Genomic DNA, 22,565 nt, shown 5'->3' on the forward strand with positions numbered 1-22,565 from the left:
CAGAAGAGATCTGATGTTTTTAAATCATTAAAGCAAATCATGCTTGTCAAAGATCCTCTAAAAAGCAGGGGCGTTCTGATGTTTTTAAAGACACAGCAAATCATGCTAGTTAAAGATCCTATACAAAGCAGAATAGCTCTCATGTTTTAAAGACTTAAAGCAAATAATGCTAGTCAAAGATCCTCTAATAGTAAGCGAGTTATGATGTTTTTAAAGACATATAACAAATCATGCTAGTCAAAGACCCTCCAATAAGCAGGAGACCTCTGTTTTTTTTATAGACTTACAGTAAATAATGCTAGTCAAAGATCCTCTAATTGCAGGTGAGCTCTGATGTTTTTTAAGACTTAAAGCAAATCATGCTCGTCAAAGATCCTCTAAAAACGCAGGAGAGCTCTGATGTTTTTAAAGACGTATAGCAAATAAGGCTAGTCAAAGATCCTCTAATAGTAAGAGAGTTATGATGTTTTTAAAGACATAACAAATCATGCTAGTCAAAGACCCTCTAAAAAGCAGGAAACCTCTGTTTTTTTATAGACTTACAGCAAATAATGCTAGTCAAAGATCCTCTAATTGCAAGAGAGTTCTGATGTTTTTAAAGACTTAAAGCAAATAATGCTAGTCAAAGATCCTATAAAAAGCAGAAGACCTCTGGTTTTTTTTATAGACTTACAGAAAATCATGCTAGTCAAAGATCCTCTAATTGCAGAAGAGATCTGATGTTTTTAAATCCTTAAAGCAAACCATGCTTGTCAAAGATCCTCTAAAAAGCAGGGGAGTTCTGATGTTTTTAAAGACACAGCAAATCATGCTAGTTAAAGATCCTATAAAAAGCAGAATAGCTCTCATGTTTTAAAGACTTAAAGCAAATAATGCTAGTCAAAGATCCTCTAATAGTAAGGGAGTTCTGATGTTTTTAAAGACGTATAGCAAATCATGCTAGTCAAAGACCGTCTAAAAAGCAGACTTACAGCAAATCATGCTAGTCAAAGATCCTCTAATTGCAGGAGAGTTCTGATGTTTGTAAATCCTTAAAGCAAATCATGCTTGTCAAAGATCCTCTAAAAAAGCAGGAGAGCTCTGATGTTTTTAAAGACGTGTAGCAAATAAGGCTAGTCAAAGATCCTCTAATAGTAAGAGTTATGTTTTTAAAGACATAACAAATCATGCTAGTCAAAGACCCTCTAAAAAACAGGAAACCTCTGGGGTTTTTTATAGACTTACAGCAAATAATGCTAGTCAAAGATCCTCTAATTGCAGGAGAGTTCTGATGTTTTTAAAAACTTAAATCAAATCATGCTCGTCAAAAATCCTCTAAAAAGCAGGAGAGTTCTGATGTTTTTAAAGACTTAAAGCAAAATCATGCTAGTCAAAGATCCTATAAAAAGCAGAATAGCTCTCATGCTTTAAAGACTTAAAGCAAATAATGCTAGTCAAAGATCCTCTAACAGTAAGAAAGTTCTGATGTTTTTAAAGACATATAGCAAATAATGCTAGTCAAAAGATCCTCTAAAAAGCAGGAGAGTACTGATATTTTTAAAGACTTAAAGCAAATAACGCTAGTCAAAGATCCTCTAATAGTAAGGGAGTTCTGATGTTTTTAAAGACGTATAGCAAATCATGCTAGTCAAAGATCCTTTAAAAAGCAGAATAGCTCTCATGTTTTAAAGACTTAAAGCAAATAATGCTAGTCAAAGATCCTCTAATAGTAAGAAAGTTCTGATGTTTTTAAAGACGTATAGCAAATAATGCTAGTCAAAGACCCTCTAATAGCAGGGGGCTCTGATGTTTTAAATACTTAAAGCAAATCATGCTAGTCAAAGATCCTCTAATAACAGGATAACTCAGTTTTAAATACTTAAATCATATTGTGCTAGTCAAAGACCCTCTAAAAAGCAAGAGACCTCTGATTTTGTTTAAAGATGTATAGCAAATCATGCTAGTCAAAGATCCTCTAAAAAGAAAGAGAGCACTGATGTTTTTAAAGACTTAATGCAAATCATGCTAGTCAAAGATCCTCTAAAAAGCAGGAGGACGCTGATGTTTTTAAAGACTTACAGCAAATGCTAGTCAAAGATCCTCTAAAAAGAAAGAGAGTTCTGATGTTTTTAAAGACTTAATGCAAATCATGCTAGACAAAGATCTTCTATGTGACAGGAGCATTTTGCTGTTTTTAATGATGAAAAAAAAAACCAGTCAAAGATCCTCTATATAACAAACCATGCTCTGCTTTTTAAAAAAATGTTGATTGCAAAAAGGCTAATCAAAGATCCTCTATATTAGACTTATACAAACTTTTAGGACCGGCTGCATAAAACCGTAAAGCTCTAAAGTTGATACATTTCATGTTTTCCGAGAGTAGAATGAAGGTCAGCATACAGAATTAAATATAGTCTAAAGAAAAGTGAGCACAAAAAAAGTGACTTGGTCAGCTCCAGTGTGACTCTCAGTGGACGCGTGTTTGACTTTAAAGCGTGTTTCCACTCTGACATGACTTTCCTCGCCTCGGTCCACAGCGGGAGTGTCCCCCCTCGCTCACTTTTAATTAAGGTACAGGAGTCCAGCGGCACGGCGCACACAAAAGGACAACCTTGTCTCGTTTCCTGCACAACTTTAGGTACACTTGCACGACCTAATGAGAACCAATATAGATTTAAATGTTGCCATAGGGGCCAAATATTACAGGATAGGCACTCATATCCCATATAATCACACTATTATAACGCTCGGAAATACTGGATTGGACATTTACTCATCAAGCAGTCACACAGAACTGTCTTTTCTTATATTTATCAAAATGGTTCAAGCCGTTCAACAAAGCCACAGGTCACATTCTTAACAAAATATGTAAAGAGTGCGCAAAAGGAAGAGATATGTGGTATTCTTTAGACACTGAATACAAGGTGGGAGGGAGGGAGTAAGCTCAGTTTGGAGGGGGGTGAGTGCATATGTCGCACCTCAGCGGAAAGTGCCCACACTGGGAATAATGGTGCAACACCACACTTTAATGTATTCATTAAAGTGAGGGCTTTGACAAATCCTACACACATTTTTAATTGTTCATTTTTACATACCTTAATATGATGATAATTATTAGGGGTGGGACTGTTCGGGCCCCGAACAATTTGATCCGATTCAGAGTCCTGGGGTGACGATTCGATTCAGAATTTATTCTCGATTCTAAATTGTAACAGATTGTCGCAATGTATTATTTATATGGACCACAATGGAAACAAGCCTTTTGGCTTTTTGTGCCATGCGTTTGCCTTTTTAAAGAATTACATGAATTCAATTATTTAAGATGTCAATAAACTTCTCAATCAATTCTCAATCAATCAATATTTGTTATAAAAGATACATACTATTTTGATGTCGAGGGAACTTGACAATAAGTTCATAATTTATTAAAATTATTATTCTAGATGGATTTATTTAAATGTTTAAAAAAAATCACATATTAATAATTAAAATAAAACTTTTGAAAAACAGTTTTCGGGTTTTTTATTATGTCTTTTTTTAAATCGATTTCTGAAAAGTAGGATACAATTTTAAATCGGGAAGAATAGGAATCGCAATTTGGATGTAAGTCGATTTCTTTGTGGACCCCTGATGACTCTGCTAAAGTTGTACATACAAACGACAAAAAATGTAAGGCAGGTAAAAAGCAGAACGTGGCAAAAAACTAAAACAAAGGTTGAAATTGCTTAGAAAATTCAATGAAAAAACAAACACTATCAAATAAACTAGAATTTACAAATCCATATATATATATATAAATATATATATATATATATATATATGCAGTATATATGTGTGTATATACATACATATACACACATATATATAGATACATACATATATATATAATATAATAGAATATAATAGAATATATCTTTATTGTCATTGTACAACGGAATTGTATGCAAAACTAATTTAGTGCAAATTTATAACACTATTCTATCTATGTTCTTGTTTTATGTGTTATATGTATAAATAAATGTGTATATATGTTTGTGTGTGTATATATATATATATATATATACATATATATATATATATATATATATATTTATATATATATATATATATATATATATATATATATGCAGTATATATGTGTGTATATACATACATATACACACATATATAGATACATACATATATATATAATATAATAGAATATAATAGAATATATCTTTATTGTCATTGTACAACGGAATTGTATGCAAAACTAATTTAGTGCAAATTTATAACACTATTCTATCTATGTTCTTGTTTTTATGTGTTATATGTATAAATAAATGTGTATATATGTTTGTGTGTGTATATATATATATATATATATATATATATATATATATATATATATATATATATATATATATATATATATTTATATATATGCAGTATATATGTGTGTATATGCATACATATACACACATATATATAGATACATACATATATATAATATAATAGAATATAATAGAATATATCTTTATTGTCATTGTACAACGGAATTGTATGCAAAACTAATTTAGTGCAAATTCATAACACTATATTCTATTTATGTTCTTGTTTTTATGTGTTATATGTATAAATAAATGTGTATATATGTTTGTGTGTGTGTGTATATATATATATATATATATATATATATATATGTATATATATATATATATATATATATATATATATATATATATATATATATATATATATATATATATATATATATATATATATATATATATACAGTTAAGTCCATAAATATTTGGACATTGACACAATTTTCAGTATTCCAGCTCTGTACAACACCACAATGGATTTGAAATGAAACAATCAACATGTGCTTTAAGTGCAGACTTTGAGCTTTAATTTGAGGGTATTTACATCCAAATCAGGTGAACGGTGTAGGAATTACAACACATTTTATATGTGCCTTCCACTTTTTAAGGGACCAAAAGTAATTGGACAATTGGCTACTCAGCTGTTCCATGGCCAGGTGTGTGTTTTTCTCTTGTTTTTTTTCATTTATTTCATTTACAAAGAGCAGATAAAAGGCCTAGATGTAATTTCAAGTGTGGTATATTAGTTTGGAATCTGGGGAGGTCATCTCTCAATATGAAGTCCAAAAAGCTGTCACTATCAGTGAAGCAAGCCATCATTAGGCTGAAAAATCAAAACAAAGCCATCAGAGAGATAGCAAAAACATGAGGTGTGGCCAAATCAACTGTTTGGTACATTCTTAAAAAGAGAGAACACACTGCTGAGCTCAGCAACACCAAAACACCTGGAAGACCACGGAAAACAAGTGTGGTGGATGACAGACAAATCCTTTCCCTTGTCAAGAAAAAGCCCTTCACAACAGTTGGCCAGATGAAGAAAACTCTCCAGGAGGTACAGTAGGTGTATCTGTGTCCAAGTCAACAATTAAGAGAAGACTTCACCAGAGGAAATAGAGAGGTTTCGTCACAAGGTGTAAACCATTGGTGAGCCTCAAAAACAGGAAGGCCAGATTAGAGTTGTAAAAGAGCCTGTGCAGTTCTGGAACAACATCTTATGGACAGATGAGACAAAGATCAACTTGTAGCAGAATGATGGAAAGAGAAGAGTATAGAGGAGGGAAGGAACTGCTCAAGATCCAAAGCATAGCACCTCATCAGTGAAGCAAGGTGGTGGTAGTGGCATGCATGGCTGCCAGCGGAACTGGATCTCTTATACTTATTGATGATGTGACAGCTGACAAAATCAGCAGAATGAATTCTGAAGTGTATGGGGCAATATTATCTGCTCATATTCAGCCAAATGCTTCAAAACTCATTGGACGGCGCTTCACAGTGCAGATGGACACTGACCCGAAGCATACCGCGAAAGCAACCAAAGAGTTTTTTAAGGCAAATAAATGGAATGTTCTGCAATGGTCAAGTCAATCACCTGACCTGAATCCGATTGAGCATGAATTTCACTTGCTGAAGACAAAACTGAAGGGAAAATGCCCAAAGAACAAGCAGGAAGTGAAGACAGCTGCAACAGAAGCCTGGGGACCAAACCCAGCGTCTGGTGATGTCTATGGGTTCCACACTTCAGGCTGTCATTGACTGCAAAGGATTTGCAACAAAGTATTAAAAAGTGACAATTTGATTTATGATTATGTTAGTTTGTCCAATTACTTTTGGTCCCTTAAAAAGTGGAAGGCACATATAAAATGTGTTGTGATTCCTACACCGTTCACCTGATTTGGATGTAAATACCCTCAAATTAAAGCTCAGAGTGTACACCTAAAGCACATCTTGATTGTTTCATTTCAAATCCATTGTGGTGTTGTACAGAGCTGAAATACTGACAAATGTGTCAATGTCCAAATATTTATGGACCTAACTGTATATTGATGGAACGAGATATTTTCCATATATCCATATTACGTGTTACTTCTTTCTAAAAACTCCTATAGTCATATTTACATCAGCTAATGTCTCGTGTGGTACAAAGTGCTTGGATTCGAGTGTCCTTGGTTAGAGTCAGAGCGCTGTCTTTGTTGAGACTGCCATTACATTCCTAAGATAAGAAGCACAGCTAGACTGGGGAAACAGCAGGTGGGGGGGGGGGGGGGGCAGGAGAAGGAGGAAGTAGACAGGAGTTCCGGGGTTTTGGTAGACCGATCTGGACCGGGCTAGGGAACGCTTGGGTGCTGGATTGGTCTCATTATTGCCAAAGCTTTGACAATAAACAACGAAATACCAACTACTGCTTTTGGTGGTCAATTTAACATCAGCTTATTTGCCATTAAAAGAACTTGGGAGTGGACAGCAGACTTTGACTTCCTTGGGAGGAAGAGCTGTCGACGCAACAATATATACACACACACACACACACACACACACACACACACACACACACACACACAGCTCGGTTGGTAGAGTGGCCGTGCCAGAAAATTGAGGGTTCCAGGTTCGATCCCCGCTTCCGCCATCCTAGTCACTGCCGTTGTGTCCTTGGGCAAGACACTTTACCCACCTGCTCCCAGTGCCACCCACACTGGTTTAAATGTAACTCAGATATTGGGTTTCACTATGTAAAGCTCTTTGAGTCACTAGAGAAAAAACGCTATATAAATATAGTTCACCTCACTTCAGTAAAAGCAGAAAATAAATGGATATAAGGCAGAAGTGGGGAAAAAAAACGGGCATCTAAATATCAGGTTTTATGGTGTTTGTCCTTACCTTGCAGAGGAAGCTGACGTTGAAACCAAACGTCTGGGCGTTCCTGGAGCCGGCGTTCATGTAGTTGCCGACCAGCAGCACCAACTCCAGCAGCTTCCGGAAGCCCTCGCTCTTCTTCACCTCCTCGCAGGCGAACGTCACGTTCATGATGTCCGGGCGGATGTTGTTCACCTGCTCCTCGAAGGTCAGCTTGAACAGGATGCCGTTGAGACGCGGCCGCAGGAGCTTGACCGAACTCATCTGCAGGAAAAGGCAACACTTTGACTTATACTGCTGCATGAGCTGTACTCTGACTACTCTAAGTAATATCCACATTTTATTTGATTAGTTTTAGAACTGGCCCGCAGGCCACAGCCACCTGCTGCTGTTTTGCACGCACCAATACTCCATCAGTCAAATACTGTAAGTCATGTGAATGATCTGGCATTGATCATTTGCCATGAAACTACTTTTTTTCCTGTTTTACTATATCAAGAGTTAGCTTATCTTTACACTTGCATATAGGAGATAACTCCACGTTACGCCTTTAAAATAACATTTAAAAATACATATTTTTAAAAAAATATATATTTTTAAATTATTGTTTTTATAAATTGTTTGGTTTGTTGGTTTTAAATATTTTTATTTTGGTTACAAAACCTATTTTTGGTAACGACTCGACTTCAATCGTGTGGGCGGGGCCTCATCTGAACAATATGTTAAAAGCCTTTTTATTGGTCAATATCAGCCTCCCGGACTGAGCAATTAAAACGCTTCTAACATTTCATTCAAAGAATGCCCAGCACACAAGATTGAAGTTAGTCGTGATACAAAAAGGATTTGTAATCCCGACAAAATTGCAACCAACAAAAAGATTAATAGCCACTACAGGATTTGTATTGAAAAAACATTTTTGTAACCAACAGATATATGTAACTAAAAAAATGTTCTGAAAAAAAATAATAAAAGATTCGTACCAAAAAAAAATTGTAACCAAAGAAAAAAATAAGATTTGCAACAAAACAGGATTTGTAATCAAAAAACATATTTAGAACCAAAAGAAATGTGTAACTAAAAAATATTAAGCAAAACAAAACAAAAAAATGTCATCAAAAGATGGATCTGTAACTGACAAAGATTAGCAACAAAAAAACGGATTTGTAATCAAAGCAAAAAAAAAAAGTAATTGCATCAAATAAATTGTAACCAAAAAAAAAATATATATATATATATATATATATATATATATATATATATATATATATATATATATATATATATATATATATATATATATATATATATATATATATATATATATATATATATGTGTGTAGCAAAAAAATAGATATGTAACAAACAAAAAGATTAGTAACTAAAAAAAAGGTTTGGCAACCGAAAAATGATTTGTATTCATATAAAAAAAATTTGTAACATAAGAAAATGTGTAACCAAAAAATAGTAAGCAAGCAAATATATGCATAAAGGAAAATATATTTGCAACCATGAATTAATTTGTAAACCAAAAACATTTGTAAGCAAAAAGTATTTGCACCTAAAAATGTTTTTGCAATCAAAACAATTATCATCAAAAGGATTAGTAACAAAAAACAATTGTAACAAAAAAAATGTGTAAGCAAAAACTTTAAGCAAAAAATATATATACACCCTAAAATATACATTTGTAATTTTAAAAAATTTAATTAAAAGCATTATTAATCAGAAAAAAAGATTTGCAAACAAAACATGATGTGTAACCCCCCAAAAATGTAACAAACAAAAATTGCAACCACAACATTTTTTTGTTTGAAATTATATTTTTAAATTTAACATTTTTATATTTTATTTGCAAATATTTCTGCTTGCAAATATATATATATATATATATATATATATATATATATATATATATATATATATATATATATATATATATATATATATTGAACACTGTACAACGGATAAACCACAGAAACCTCGACTAATATATATATATATATATATATATATATATATATATATATGTATATGTATATATATATATATATATATATGTATATGTATATATATATATGTATATATATATATATATATATATATATATATATATATATATATATATATATATATATATATATATATATATATATATATATATATATATATATATATATATATATATATATATATATATATATATATATATATATATAATTATTTTATTTGCATTTATTTTTTTGCACAAAAAGACACCAACTTCTCCAATACGTATGGGATTACAGGTACAGTCCCAAAGCTGGGTCGGTCCAGGCTGGTCCTCCCTGCTTTGGAAGGTCTCAAATATTTACACCTTTTCAAGCAGTTCTTATTTTGGTACTTTTTCTTTGTCTAATATCCGTTTTCCTGCTGGACAGAAATGTGCGGCGTCGCCTTCAGGAACCATCTTTGACTGTTCCCGTCGGCACGCTTTGTCAACAAGTCGACGTTCGCAGATAGCGGAAAGAAACCCGGGACTCGGCAGCAACTTTCCCCACCCCAGGAAAAGCGTTTCATTGCTTCTGCTCTCTTTTTTTTTCCGCATGAGCTGATTTGTATACAATACACTTTAACGTCTCTTATTTCCCCTGAGAGCTAAATAGCAGGTAAGTGAGGGGCTGCCTTTCATCAGGTTTATGATCACTGCACGGCCGGGATCATTTGGGAAGCTGCACCCCCCCCCCCCCCCCCCCCTCCATGCTCCGCTTCATTACACCCGACTAAAAGACAGAGGCCAACAACTTTTACTGAGTTCGGAGGAGTACATTAAGGGGATGGCAGCACACCTTTGAAACCCTCGGCTCGGGATTCTTTATTAAAACGGCCTAATGTGACGATCCTTTTAGTTTGGGGAAAGTTTGACAGTAAAGTTGGCCAAAGAACTCAACAACTGTTGACAAGACACTAACCGTGATACTGGGGTACACTTTTAAACTACTTAATACCTGTATTATCCTTTCCCTCTTTACCCTTTCCATCCTTTGAAACTGAGCTACTGTGTGGAACAATTTTCCTTGTGGATCAATAAAGTTTTGTCTAAGTCTAAGTTCACCGCCGGTAACTGGAGCCAATTTCCTTCTGTAAAGTCAAATTATTGTTAATAAATCTAATATTTTTATAGCTAGATTATAATTGTATTTATTTATTTTTTAAGTACTTTTTTAACTCAGACTTAGACTTAGACAAACTTTAATAATCCACAAGGGAAATTGTTCAACACAGTAGCTCAGTTACAATGATGGAAAGTGTAAAGACTAAATATATTGATATAAAATATAACATATTTTATATCAATATAACATATATACGAATATATAAATAATATGTGTACAGTATATTATATATACATATATATTATATTATGTCTATAACATATATACAATATATACCAATGACCATGTACAATAGAACATAGAAAATAGACATTAAAAACAAAGAGAAGTAGCTAATATGTCAGATGTCAGGTAATAGGCAGATATCATCTATTGCTGTATGGCGAGTGATTATACAGCTGGATGGAGAGCGGAATGAAGGAGTTCTTGAATCGCACAGTGCGGGAAGGCAGCTGAAGGAGCCTGTTGGAGTATGAACTCCGCTGTGCCTTAATTGTCAGGTGGAGTGGGTGGGCAGGATTGTCCATGATGGCCAGCAGTTTGTCCAGTGACCTCCTATCCCTCACTGACACAAACGCCTCCAATTGCGTACCAATAGCAGGCAGCTATTGGGTATATATACATGTGCCAATATACACATGTGTATATATATATATATATATATATATATATATATATATATACATATATATATATATATATATATATACATATATATATATATATATATATATACATATATATATATATATATATATATATATATATATATATATATATATATATATATATATATATATATATATATATATATATATACATATATACATATATATATATATATATATATATATATATATATATATATATATATATATATATATATATATATATATATATATATATATATATATATATATATATATATATATATATATATATATATATATGTTAGCATTGTTCACCTTTAATCCGGAAGTAAAAGCCCCCGCTTTGTGAATACCTTTATCGACCGCCACAATATAACAGAAATTAAGAGAATTGCTGCACTGTGATATATTTTAAACACAACTAAAACTTAATTTAACTCTTAAATTAGGCCAAAAACATGAAGAATATGATTTAAAAAAAAAAAATGTTCTGCTATTGTTAAGACCCAATTTTCTAAACAAAATGTCACGCTTATATACAGTACATAGTACAATGAATACATGTTCTGCTATGACATGAAAATATATATTGAAAAAATGTGATTGATGTCCAGAATGTATCCAAATTGCCATCTTCCTTTTAATTAATGGCATCTTTTTTATGTTTTTATTAATATTTAATCAACACATTTACAAAACCCAAAACCAGTGAAGTTGGCACATTGCTTAATTCATAAATAAAAACAAAATAAAATGATTTGCAAATCTTTTTCAACCTATATTTAATTTAATAGACAAGATACATAATTTTCGAACTGAGAAACTAGATTTTTTTTTTTGCAAATAATCATTAACTTAGAATTTAATGGCAGTAACACGTTGCAAACAAGTTGGCACAGGGGCATTTTTACCACTGTGTTACATGGCCTTTCCTTTTAACAACACTCTGTAAACATTTGGGGACTGAGGAGACACATTTTTGAAGCTTTTCAGGTGGAATTATTTCCCATTCTTGCTTGGTGTACAGCTTAAGTTGTGCAACAGTCTGGGGGTCTCCGTTGTGGTATTTAAGGCTTTATTTTGTGCCACACATTTTCAATGGGAGACAGGTCTGGACTACAGGCAGGCCAGTCTTGTACCCGCACTCTCTTACTACGTGGCTTGGCATTGTCTTGCTGAAATAAGCAGGGGCGTCCATGATAACGTTGCTTGGATGGACCAAAACCTGTATGTACCTTTCAGCATTAATGGTGCCTTTACAGATGTGTAAGTTACCCATGCCTTGGGCACGAATACACCCCCATACCATCACAGATGCTGGCTTTTGAACTTTGCGCCTATAACAGTCCGGATGGTTCTCCTCCTCTTTGGTCCGGAGGACACAATGTCTACAGTATCCAAAAACAATTTGAAATGTGGACTCGTCAGACCACAGAACACTTTTCCACTTTGCATCAGTCCATCTTAGATGAGCTCAGGCCCAGGGAAACCAACGGCGTTTCTGGGTGTTGTTGATAAATGGCGTTCGCTTTGCATAGTAGAGTTTTAACTTGCACTTACAGATGCAGCGACCAACTGTAGTTACTGACAGTGGTTTTCTGAAGTGTTCCTGAGCCCATGTGGTGATATCCTTTACACACTGATGTCACTTTTTAATGCAGTACCGCCTGGGGGCTCGAAGGTCCGTAATATCATCGCTTACGTGCAGTGATTTCTCCAGATTGTCTGAACCCTTTGATGATTTTACGGACCGTAGATGGTGAAATCCCCAAACTCCTTGCAATATCTCGTTGAGAAATGTTTTTCTTAAACTGTTCGACAAAGTGGTGACCCTCGCCCCATCCTTGTTTGTAAAAAACTGAGCATTTCATGGAAGCTACTTTTATACCCAATTATGGCACCCACTTTTCCCCAATTAGCCTGTTCACATGTGGGACGTTCCAAATAAGTGTTTGATGAGCATTCCTCAACTTTCTCAGTCTTTTTTGCCACTTGTGCCAGCTTTTTTGAAACATGTTGCAGCCATCAAATTCTAAATGAGCTAATATTTGCAAAAAATTACATTTTCCAGTTCAGTATCTTGTCTTTGCAGTCTATTCAATTGAATATAGGTTGAAAAGGATTTGCAAATCATTGTATTCTGTTTTTATTTACGAATTACACAACGTGCCAACTTCACTGGTTTTGGGGTTTGTATATTATTTTGCATACTGTTACTGTACCTTTAAACAAATAAAATCACAGTTAGGACTAAACAATTATAAATCAACCAACTCTTCAATTATTTAGAAATATATAAAAACACTAAAGACCGTAATAAAAAAATAAGAAAATCAATCAATCAAAGTTTACTTATATAGCCCTAAATCACAAGTGTCTCAAAGGGCTGCAAAAACAAACAAACAAAAACTGTTTGAAATCCAAGGGACTCATTGGAATTTTTTTACTCACCACAATCCCAAACTGCTCCGACTCCACCAGCTCTTCATATTCACTCTTAAGTTCAGCTAGTGATGACAGCTCGTTCTGCTCCGGCAGGTTCTTTATCAGGTTCTGCACACACACAAACACACACACACACACACACACACACACACACACACACACACACACACACACACACACACACACACAAACACACATTGGTTCAAATAGAGCGACTCTTCATGCAAATCTCATTCTGGGTCCATGTCATCTTAAAGACACGTGTGCACTAAGTCAACTTAAGCTTGCTCCACTAAGATGTTACATTTTGCAGCCATGCCATGTGTTGGTAAACAATCATCCGCTTGTGACCTGCCTCAACGGGTCTGGAGGCAGCGAGCGCGCTTATAGACGGCAATGCAGGCACCGCCAAGTGGCCGAGTTCACTTTCAGGGCGAAGGGGGGGGGGGGAAAAAAACGCAAAGATGTTTTGATTGCTGAAGGCAGACAAAAAAAGATGTCGGTGAGGATAGTGGGGGGAAAAGGCGACCAATTTTTTTTTTTTTTTTTTTTTTAATGTAGATGTTAATCACTTGTGTGCAGGCCAGCAAAGTTAGCAGGCCTGAGGAGGTTTCTGCCAAAAGTGTAAATTGAGAGAGCGCGAACACAATGGAAGCATTATGACTTGGACTTGCCTTTTTTCAGAGTGAAACGTCCTCTGTGGCGCACGTTTCTAAAAAAAAATCAGGAGCAGGAGCTTTTACATAAATGTGTGGAAATGAAAAAAAGATGAGGGAAAAAAAAAATGTTTTAATATGATTTCTGTAGGAGGACAAACATGACAGAAACCTTCCTAATTGTTAGCAACCCCACTAATTATATTAAACATGCTTCTTTGAGGATAGTATTTGGCGAGCACCGTTTTGGCCCTTGAACTCACCCTAGTTTGTTGACACATACAACTTTCTCCAACGCTGCCACAGAAAGAGATTTTTTTATGCCCCTCGTTCTTTGTCTCATTTTGTCCAACAAACGTTGTATGCTGTGCGTGAATGCACAAAGGTGACCTTTGTTGATGTTATTGACTTGTGTGGAGTGTTTTTTAGTGTGATTTAGGGATACACAGCTTCCAAAGCACCATTATAAAACTAATGTTTAAATTTATATGTAAACTGCAGTGGTCCAAGAATGATAATATTATACAGATAACCAATCCTAAGTGTAGTTCTGTTAGGTACCGATTGTATATATGGAAACACTGGTATCTCTGCCTTTTATAGAATGTATAAATAATTTTTTAAGTATATATATATATATATATATATATATATATATATATATATATATATATATATATATATATATATATATATATATATATATATATATATATATATATATATATATATATATATATATATATATATATATATATATATATATATATATATTTACTACCGTTCAAAAGTTCAGGGTCACCCAAACAATTTTGTGGAATAGCCTTCATTTCTAAGAACAAGAATAGACTGTCAAGTTTCAGATGAAAGTTCTCTTTTTCTGGCCATTTTGAGCGTTTAATTGACCCCACAAATGTGATGCTCCAGAAACTCAATCTGCTCAGAGGAAGGTCAGTTTTGTAGCTTATGTAACGAGCTGAACTGTTTTCAGATGTGTGAACATGATTACACAAGGGTTTTCTAATCATCAATTAGCCTTCTGAGCCAATGAGCAAACACATTGTACCATTAGAACACTGGAGTGATAGTTGCTGGAAATGGGCCTCTATACACCTATGTAGATATTGCACCAAAAACCAGACATTTGCAGCTAGAATAGTCATTTACCACATTAGCAATGTATAGAGTGTATTTCTTTAAAGTTAAGACTAGTTTAAAGTTATCTTCATTGAAAAGTACAGTGCTTTTCCTTCAAAAATAAGGACATTTCAATATGACCCCAAACTTTTGAACGGTAGTGTATATCTATCTATCATATATATATATATATATATATATATATATATATATATATATATATATATATATATATATATATATATATATATATATATATATATATATATATATATATATATTACAGTGTTTTTCCTTATCAAATGATGATGATGTTGTGAGGATGCTGGGGAGTAACATTTATATTTTCTTTTAAATACCCCCTAGTTTTACCTTATATTATCCCTTCCAGGTACAACTGCACTGGTTGGCCCCTAATGATGACATTGCTGTGTTCTCCCCAGTGGAAATAAAGCAGTGTTAAAAAATAAATAAATACATTTTAAAAAAGCAATAAAACAAGCACGTGCTCACGTTGCCTTGCTCCTGCTCCAATTACAGCTTTGGTAATGAGACTTGTGATAATATCACCAGAAGCAGATCTAATTTGGGCGAGGGAGATGTGGGGGCGACTTTGTGTGAAATTGATTGACAATTGATTGGGAATTATTATGTAATTAAGTGATAACAGGATACAATTGTAGGCTTTCTCCCCCGATAGGGTTGTGGGTAATATAAGTCATATAGTGGAGACAATGCAGCGATAATGCATGACAATTACTCACACGGAACATTTCTTCTTTGGTACACCTGATGAATACAGGAGAAATGCTGTTTAACGAAAATAAAAGAGCACTCATGTGACTTGCAAATGCATGCTGGGAATGAAGCCAATATGCATGCAAGTACAGTAATATGAGCCAGAAGGCAATGCAACTGTTGTGTTGTTAATATCAACTTCTTTTTTTTTTTTTATTATAGAAGAACAATTACTGTTGCATTAGTAATACAATGGCATCCAAAATAGACATATTTTGTATTGACTTTCCCCAGATATTTTGTGTACTGATTTGTTTTTTTTTCTCAAAACAAGCTTGACATATGCAATTGTTTAATACAAGCAACAAATAACCACCTGTCTTTGTATTAGGCACTTAATCGTAAAAGCTATTATTAAAAAGTATACAAATAATTTTAAAGGTAATTTAGTTGAATGTGACTTTTTGGAAGGTGTTTGTATACATGGGGTATACAAGAGGTTAGGTTTAGGTTAAATTAATTTAATTAGACAACAACAATACTTAAATTAAAAAGAAACTTAAGAAATTGCAACCATGCAACCAAAAAAAGTGGATTTGTTACAAGTAAAAATATCAGCAATCAAAAAAAATGTATTTACAACCAAAAAAAGTGTAACCAAAGAGTAATCAGCAAAAAAATAATTAAAAAAAAAAGCAAACAAAACATGTATTTGTAACCAAAATAGAGTTTTGCAACAAAAGACAATTTGTTTTTTTTGTAACCAACATCCTTAATAAGCAAAATTTAAATAAGGTTTGCAACCCAACAAAATATTTGTAACAAACTAAAATGTCAACAAAGGATTATTAATGGACAAAAAAATATTTGCAAAAAAAAATAAAATGTTTAAAAAAACCACAAAAAAAACATACAACCACATAGTTTGGAAATTTTTTATATAAAATATTATATATATATATATATATATATATATATATATATATATGTATATGTGTGTGTGTGTGTGTGTGCATACACATTAATGTGTGTGTGTGTGTGTATATACACCTATATGTGCATGTGTATGTATACACTTGTGTGTGTATATATACACTTATATGTGTGTGTATATACAGTATATACACATACACACATATGTGTGTGTGTGTATATATATATATATAAATATATATATATATATATATATATATATATATATAAATATATATATATATATATATATATATATATATATATATATATATATATATACACATATGTGTGTGTATGTATATATATATACACACTACACAAATATGTTGTGCATTGTAGTGAGTTTCAGAGAAAAGTTTAGTTAGACAATTATTGAATACAAGCAATAAAGCATGTTGTGCCTTTGTAGTGGGTACAATAAGTTAAAAGCTATTATTGAAAATGATGCTTGGTTTTTTTTTTCATAGGTAACTTAATTGAATGTGACACTTTGGAGGGCTTTTGAATACACGGGGGATAAAACATATTGATTTAGCTGAAATTAATTTAAATAGACAACTATGATACTTGAATTAAATAAAACAAAGCAGGAGTTCAAAATCACTGCTTCTTTATTGTATGTTTAATTAATCATGTTAAACAACCTAAATAAGTCTATTGTTCTAGTTTTTTTTATATTGCAATAGTATGCATTATGTTGCCTTATAATAAGTCATAATGGAACAATACATGAGAAAATGGTCCACTAGTAAACAAAGGAAGTGAGCATTGCAGAGGCCATTGTCCATAGGTACGCACACACAACAAGCCTATTTATTCAAGGTACAATTACTTCAAAAACTTGTCATACTGCTCCAGTTGAGCGCCTCTCAAGAACAAAGGAAGACGATGACAGAGTAGCGACTAATCAAATCCTGCTTGAGCTCCTCACTCCATTTGTCTGTTATCTTGTTAATTATAAGAAACCCCATAGAGCTCCGTTGACACAAAGGCAGCGCCATATGTGCCGCAAAGTGGGGGGACCGGGGCGACGGTGGCGGGCCAGACTGCTCGCCACAGGCCTCCAGACGTGCATACGCACACAAACACGCACACCCACACACAGACAGCAGCAGGGAAAGTGTGCATAGAGAAACACACATCAAATCAGGGCCTTGGCACCACACAGAAGCACATACAGGAAGCAAAGCGATCAAAGGACAAAACAATGAATAAACAACAAAATCTTCTTCCTCAATAAAATAACACACACAGCTCGCTGAGTGAAAGTACTTGTGTAAATCAGATCAATGACCCGACTTAGCACTGATAGCACAGCATTTACTTATATGACACAATCCAAACAACCTTCCCTAGTCATGGAGCCCAAAACAAATGGCACTAACATGAAGGTTAACACATGTGGTCACACAACCTGCTCACTGAACATTGTAGATGTTACGAAAAATGTCCAAAACCGTAAAAAGTTCAAAATGACACCCATTTAAAACCATTACAGTGCAGGATGGGAACAATGTAAAACACTATCTCCACACGTATCCATGTTTGGCGCATTGTAGCTGCTTGATTACAAAACTTTAAGGTCATCACAAAAGTAAACAAGGTAGGAGTCAAACTTTTACATACTCTTAATATCCAATTAATGACCCTACTTTGCATTAATAGCACAGCATTTACTTATGACACAATCCAAACAACCTTCCCTAATCATGGAGTAAAATAAAAAAATGGCACTAACATGAAGGTCAACACACGTGGTCACACATAACCTGCTCACTGAACATTGTAGATGTTATGAAAAATATCCAAACCCAGAAATAGTTCAAAATGACACCCTTTTAAAACCATTACAGTGCATGCTAGGGGAAAAAAACCACTCTCTCCACACGTATCCATGTTTAGCGTGTTTTAGCTGCTTGATTACAAAACTTTAAGGGTGTCACGGAAGTAAAGAAGGTAGAAGTGAAACTTTCACATACTCTTAATATCCAATCAATGACCTTACTTTGCAATAATAGCACATCATTTATTTTTGACACAATCCAAACAACCTTCCCTAGTCATGGAGCCAAAACAAATGGCACTAACATGAAGGTCAACACACGTGGTCACACAACCTGCTCACTGAACATTGTAGATGTTAGGAAAACTGTCCATAACCGTAACAAGTTAAAAATTACACCCCTTTAAAACCATTACAGTGCATGATGGGGACAATGTAAAACACTCTCTCCACACTTATCTATGTTTTGGCGCATTTTAGCTGCTTGATTACAAAACTTTAAGGTTGTCACAGAAGTAAAGAAGGTAGGAGTCAAACTTTTACATAATCTTAATGTCCAATCAATGACCCTACTTTGCAATAATAGCACAGCATATACTTATGACACAATCCAAACAACCTTCCCTAGTCATGGAGTAAAATAAAAAATGGCACTAACATGAAGGTCAACACACGTGGTCACACATAAGCTGCTCACTGAACATTGTAGACACTATGCAAAATGTCCAAACCCATAAAAAGTTCAAAATGACACCCATTTAAATCCATTACGGTGCATGATGGGAAAAATGTCAAACACTCTCTCCACACTTATCCATAATTAGCGTGTTTTAGCTGCTTGACTACAAAACTTTAAGGTCGTCACGGAAGTAAAGAAGGTAGGAGTCAAACTTTTACATACTCTTAATATCCATATTAATACATATTAATATAATATGTAAACACACACACACACACATGTATCAGTGTTGTCCCGATACCAATATTTTGTTGCCGGTACCAAAATTATTTCGATACTCTTCGATATTTTTCTAAATAAACGGGACCACAAAAAATGGCATTATTGGCTTTATTTTAACAAAAAATCTTAGGGTATATTAAACATATGTTTCTTATTGCAAGTTTGTCCTTAAATAAAATAGTGTACATACAAGACAACTTGTCTTTTAGTAGTAAGTAAGCAAACAAAGGCTCCTAATTTAGCTGCTGACGTATGCAGTAACATTTATCATTCTATTATTTTGTCACAATTATTAAGGACAAGTGGTAGAAAATGAGTTATTAATCTACTTGTTCATTTACTGTTAATATCTACTTACTTTCTCTTTTAACATGTTCTATCTACACTTCTGTTAAAATGTAATAATAATTTATTATTCTGTTGTTTGGATGCTTTACATTAGTTTTTGATGATACCACACATTTGGGTATCAATCCGATACCAAGTCGTTACAGGATCATACATTGGTCATATTCAAAGTCATCATGTGTCCAGGGACATATTTCCTGTGTTTATAAACATAATATACATTTTTTTTAAACGAAAAAAGATGTGATGCCAAAACGTATTGATGTAATCATAGTAGTATCGACTAAATACGCTCCTGTACTTGGTATCATTACAGTGGATGTCAGGTGTAGATCCACCAATGGCGTTTGTTTACATTTTGATGCCGGAGATCTACGGCGTGTGGTGAAGCATGTTTAGCTATTCCTCGTCCTAAAGGGATGATACTTGTAAGAAACTCACTTTACTTGTCGCCATGGAGACAAGGATTAGTGATTTAGAAGTAGCTGCAACACTGCAGACTGCGAATGCACTTTAGCCGCTAGCTAGCTAGCCATGTCTTAAAGCACCTCTTCCTGAGGGCGTTTCAGTGTTATAACTTCACATTTATCGTTAGTTTTTAAGCCAAAATGCGTCCGTTCTCCCTTTTCTGTCTACACACTGTGTTTGCTTGTAAGTACTCTGTGATTGTGCGCTGCCGAACATGCTCATCTGCTCGTAAACCAGCAATGACTCGACGTGACGATGACGCGGGTGAATGGGGGGTGCGGGCCCGGTACGTTTCAGAGGCGGTATCGTACCCGAGTCAAAAGGTTCGGACACCCCTGCCTTGAACAGTCCCAATACATGCGCACACCTGAAGAGCACTAAAAGACTTCCATGACTGCTCGTCTCGCCTCATCCCGACCCAGCCTTCTGATGGAGCCCACACCAGGGAGTCGTCACTAAATGTTTCAGCACGTCCTGTTTTTTCCCTGTGTGTGTGGCAAGCTAATCCCTGTCAGAGGATGATGTCGCCTCGGGGGCTTGTTTTGTGGCATATCAGAGTGGCCTCTCAATGTTTAATGTTTGCCAATGCATTTTACATGACCCCACCTCCTTTAGAAATGCAAAAAGCCTAACGACTCAACACTCCACCGGAGCTCGGAAAGACTAATTAGAATTGTGAACAATAAAGTTGTGTGCAAATTAAGGATGAATGTATTTAATCCACATGTTAATTGAAGGCAAACGTGTTTGTTGCATTACTAATTGTGCCAATTGTAAGGAACATATTTGTGGAATAAAAATGTGGCATCCATTAAAAACCGGGCCAAATCTTCCCCACTTTGCCAACCCACGTATTCTGTAGTTACTGTCTATTCTGGCACGTTATACTTTTCTTTTGATGGGCACACACACTGCTGTGGGATGGCCAAACAGCTCCATTTTTTGTTTTATCTGACCACAGAACTTTCCTCCAGAAGGTCTTATCTTTGTCCATGTGATGTCAGATGAAACAAAAATGGAGCTGTTTGGCCACAATACCCAGCAATATGTTTGGAGGAGAAAAGGTGAAGCCTTTAATCCCAGGAACACCACACCTACCGTCAAGCATGGTGATGGAAGTATTATGCTCTGGGCCTGTTTTGCTGCCAATGGAACTGGTGCTTTACAGAGAGTAAATGGGACAATGAAAAAGAAGGATAAGGGTCTTGGGCGCAGTTGGGTGTTCCAACAGGACAATGACCCCAAACACATGTCAAAAGTGGTAAAGGAATGGCTAAATCAGGCTAGAATTAAGGTTTTAAAATGGCCTTCCCAAAGTCCTGACTTAAACATGTGGACAATGCTGAAGAAACAAGCTCATGTCAGAAAACCAACAGATTTAACTAAACTGCACCAATTTTGTCTAGAGGAGTGGTCAAAAATTCAACCAGAAGCTTGTGGATGGCTACCAAAAGCGCCTTATTGCAGTGAAACTTGCCAAGGGACATGTAAGCAAATATTAACATTGCTGTATGTATACTTTTGACCCAGCAGATTTGGTCACATTTTCAGTAGACCCATAATAAATTCATAAAAGAACCAAACTTCATGAATGTTTTTTGTGACCAACAAGTATGTGCTCCAATCACTCTATCACAAAAATAAGAGTTGTAGAAATTATTGGAAACTCAAGACAGCCATGACATTATGTTCTTTACAAGTGTGTGTAAACTTTTGACCAATAATGTGCATATATACATACATACATATACATACATACACATACATACATACACATACATACACACACACATATATATATATATATATATATATATATATATATATATATATATATATATATATATATATATATATATATATATATATATATATATATATATATATATATACACACATATATATAGTTATATATATATATATATATATATATATATATATATATATATATATATATATATATATATATATATATATATATACATACACACACATATATATATATAGATATATATATATAAAATATATATATAATATGTATATATATAATATGTAT

General features: G+C 34.0%; 1 protein-coding gene across 4 annotated transcripts in view; it reads right to left on the reverse strand.

Annotated features, from left to right (window-relative positions):
* diaph2 (diaphanous-related formin 2) overlaps positions 1-22,565 on the reverse strand; it is a 1,018,926-nt gene that overhangs the window by 371,536 nt on the left and 624,825 nt on the right. For all 4 annotated transcript variants that reach the window (XM_062039765.1, XM_062039764.1, XM_062039766.1 and 1 more), the window contains 2 exons: positions 13,450-13,551; positions 7,221-7,460 (listed from right to left, as the gene is read on the reverse strand). In XM_062039765.1, the coding sequence (XP_061895749.1) occupies positions 7,221-7,460; positions 13,450-13,551 (342 nt within the window). The remainder of the gene's footprint in view (positions 1-7,220; positions 7,461-13,449; positions 13,552-22,565) is intronic.

This window comes from Entelurus aequoreus, linkage group LG28, assembly GCF_033978785.1.
Source record: "Entelurus aequoreus isolate RoL-2023_Sb linkage group LG28, RoL_Eaeq_v1.1, whole genome shotgun sequence".
NCBI lineage: Eukaryota > Metazoa > Chordata > Actinopteri > Syngnathiformes > Syngnathidae > Entelurus > Entelurus aequoreus.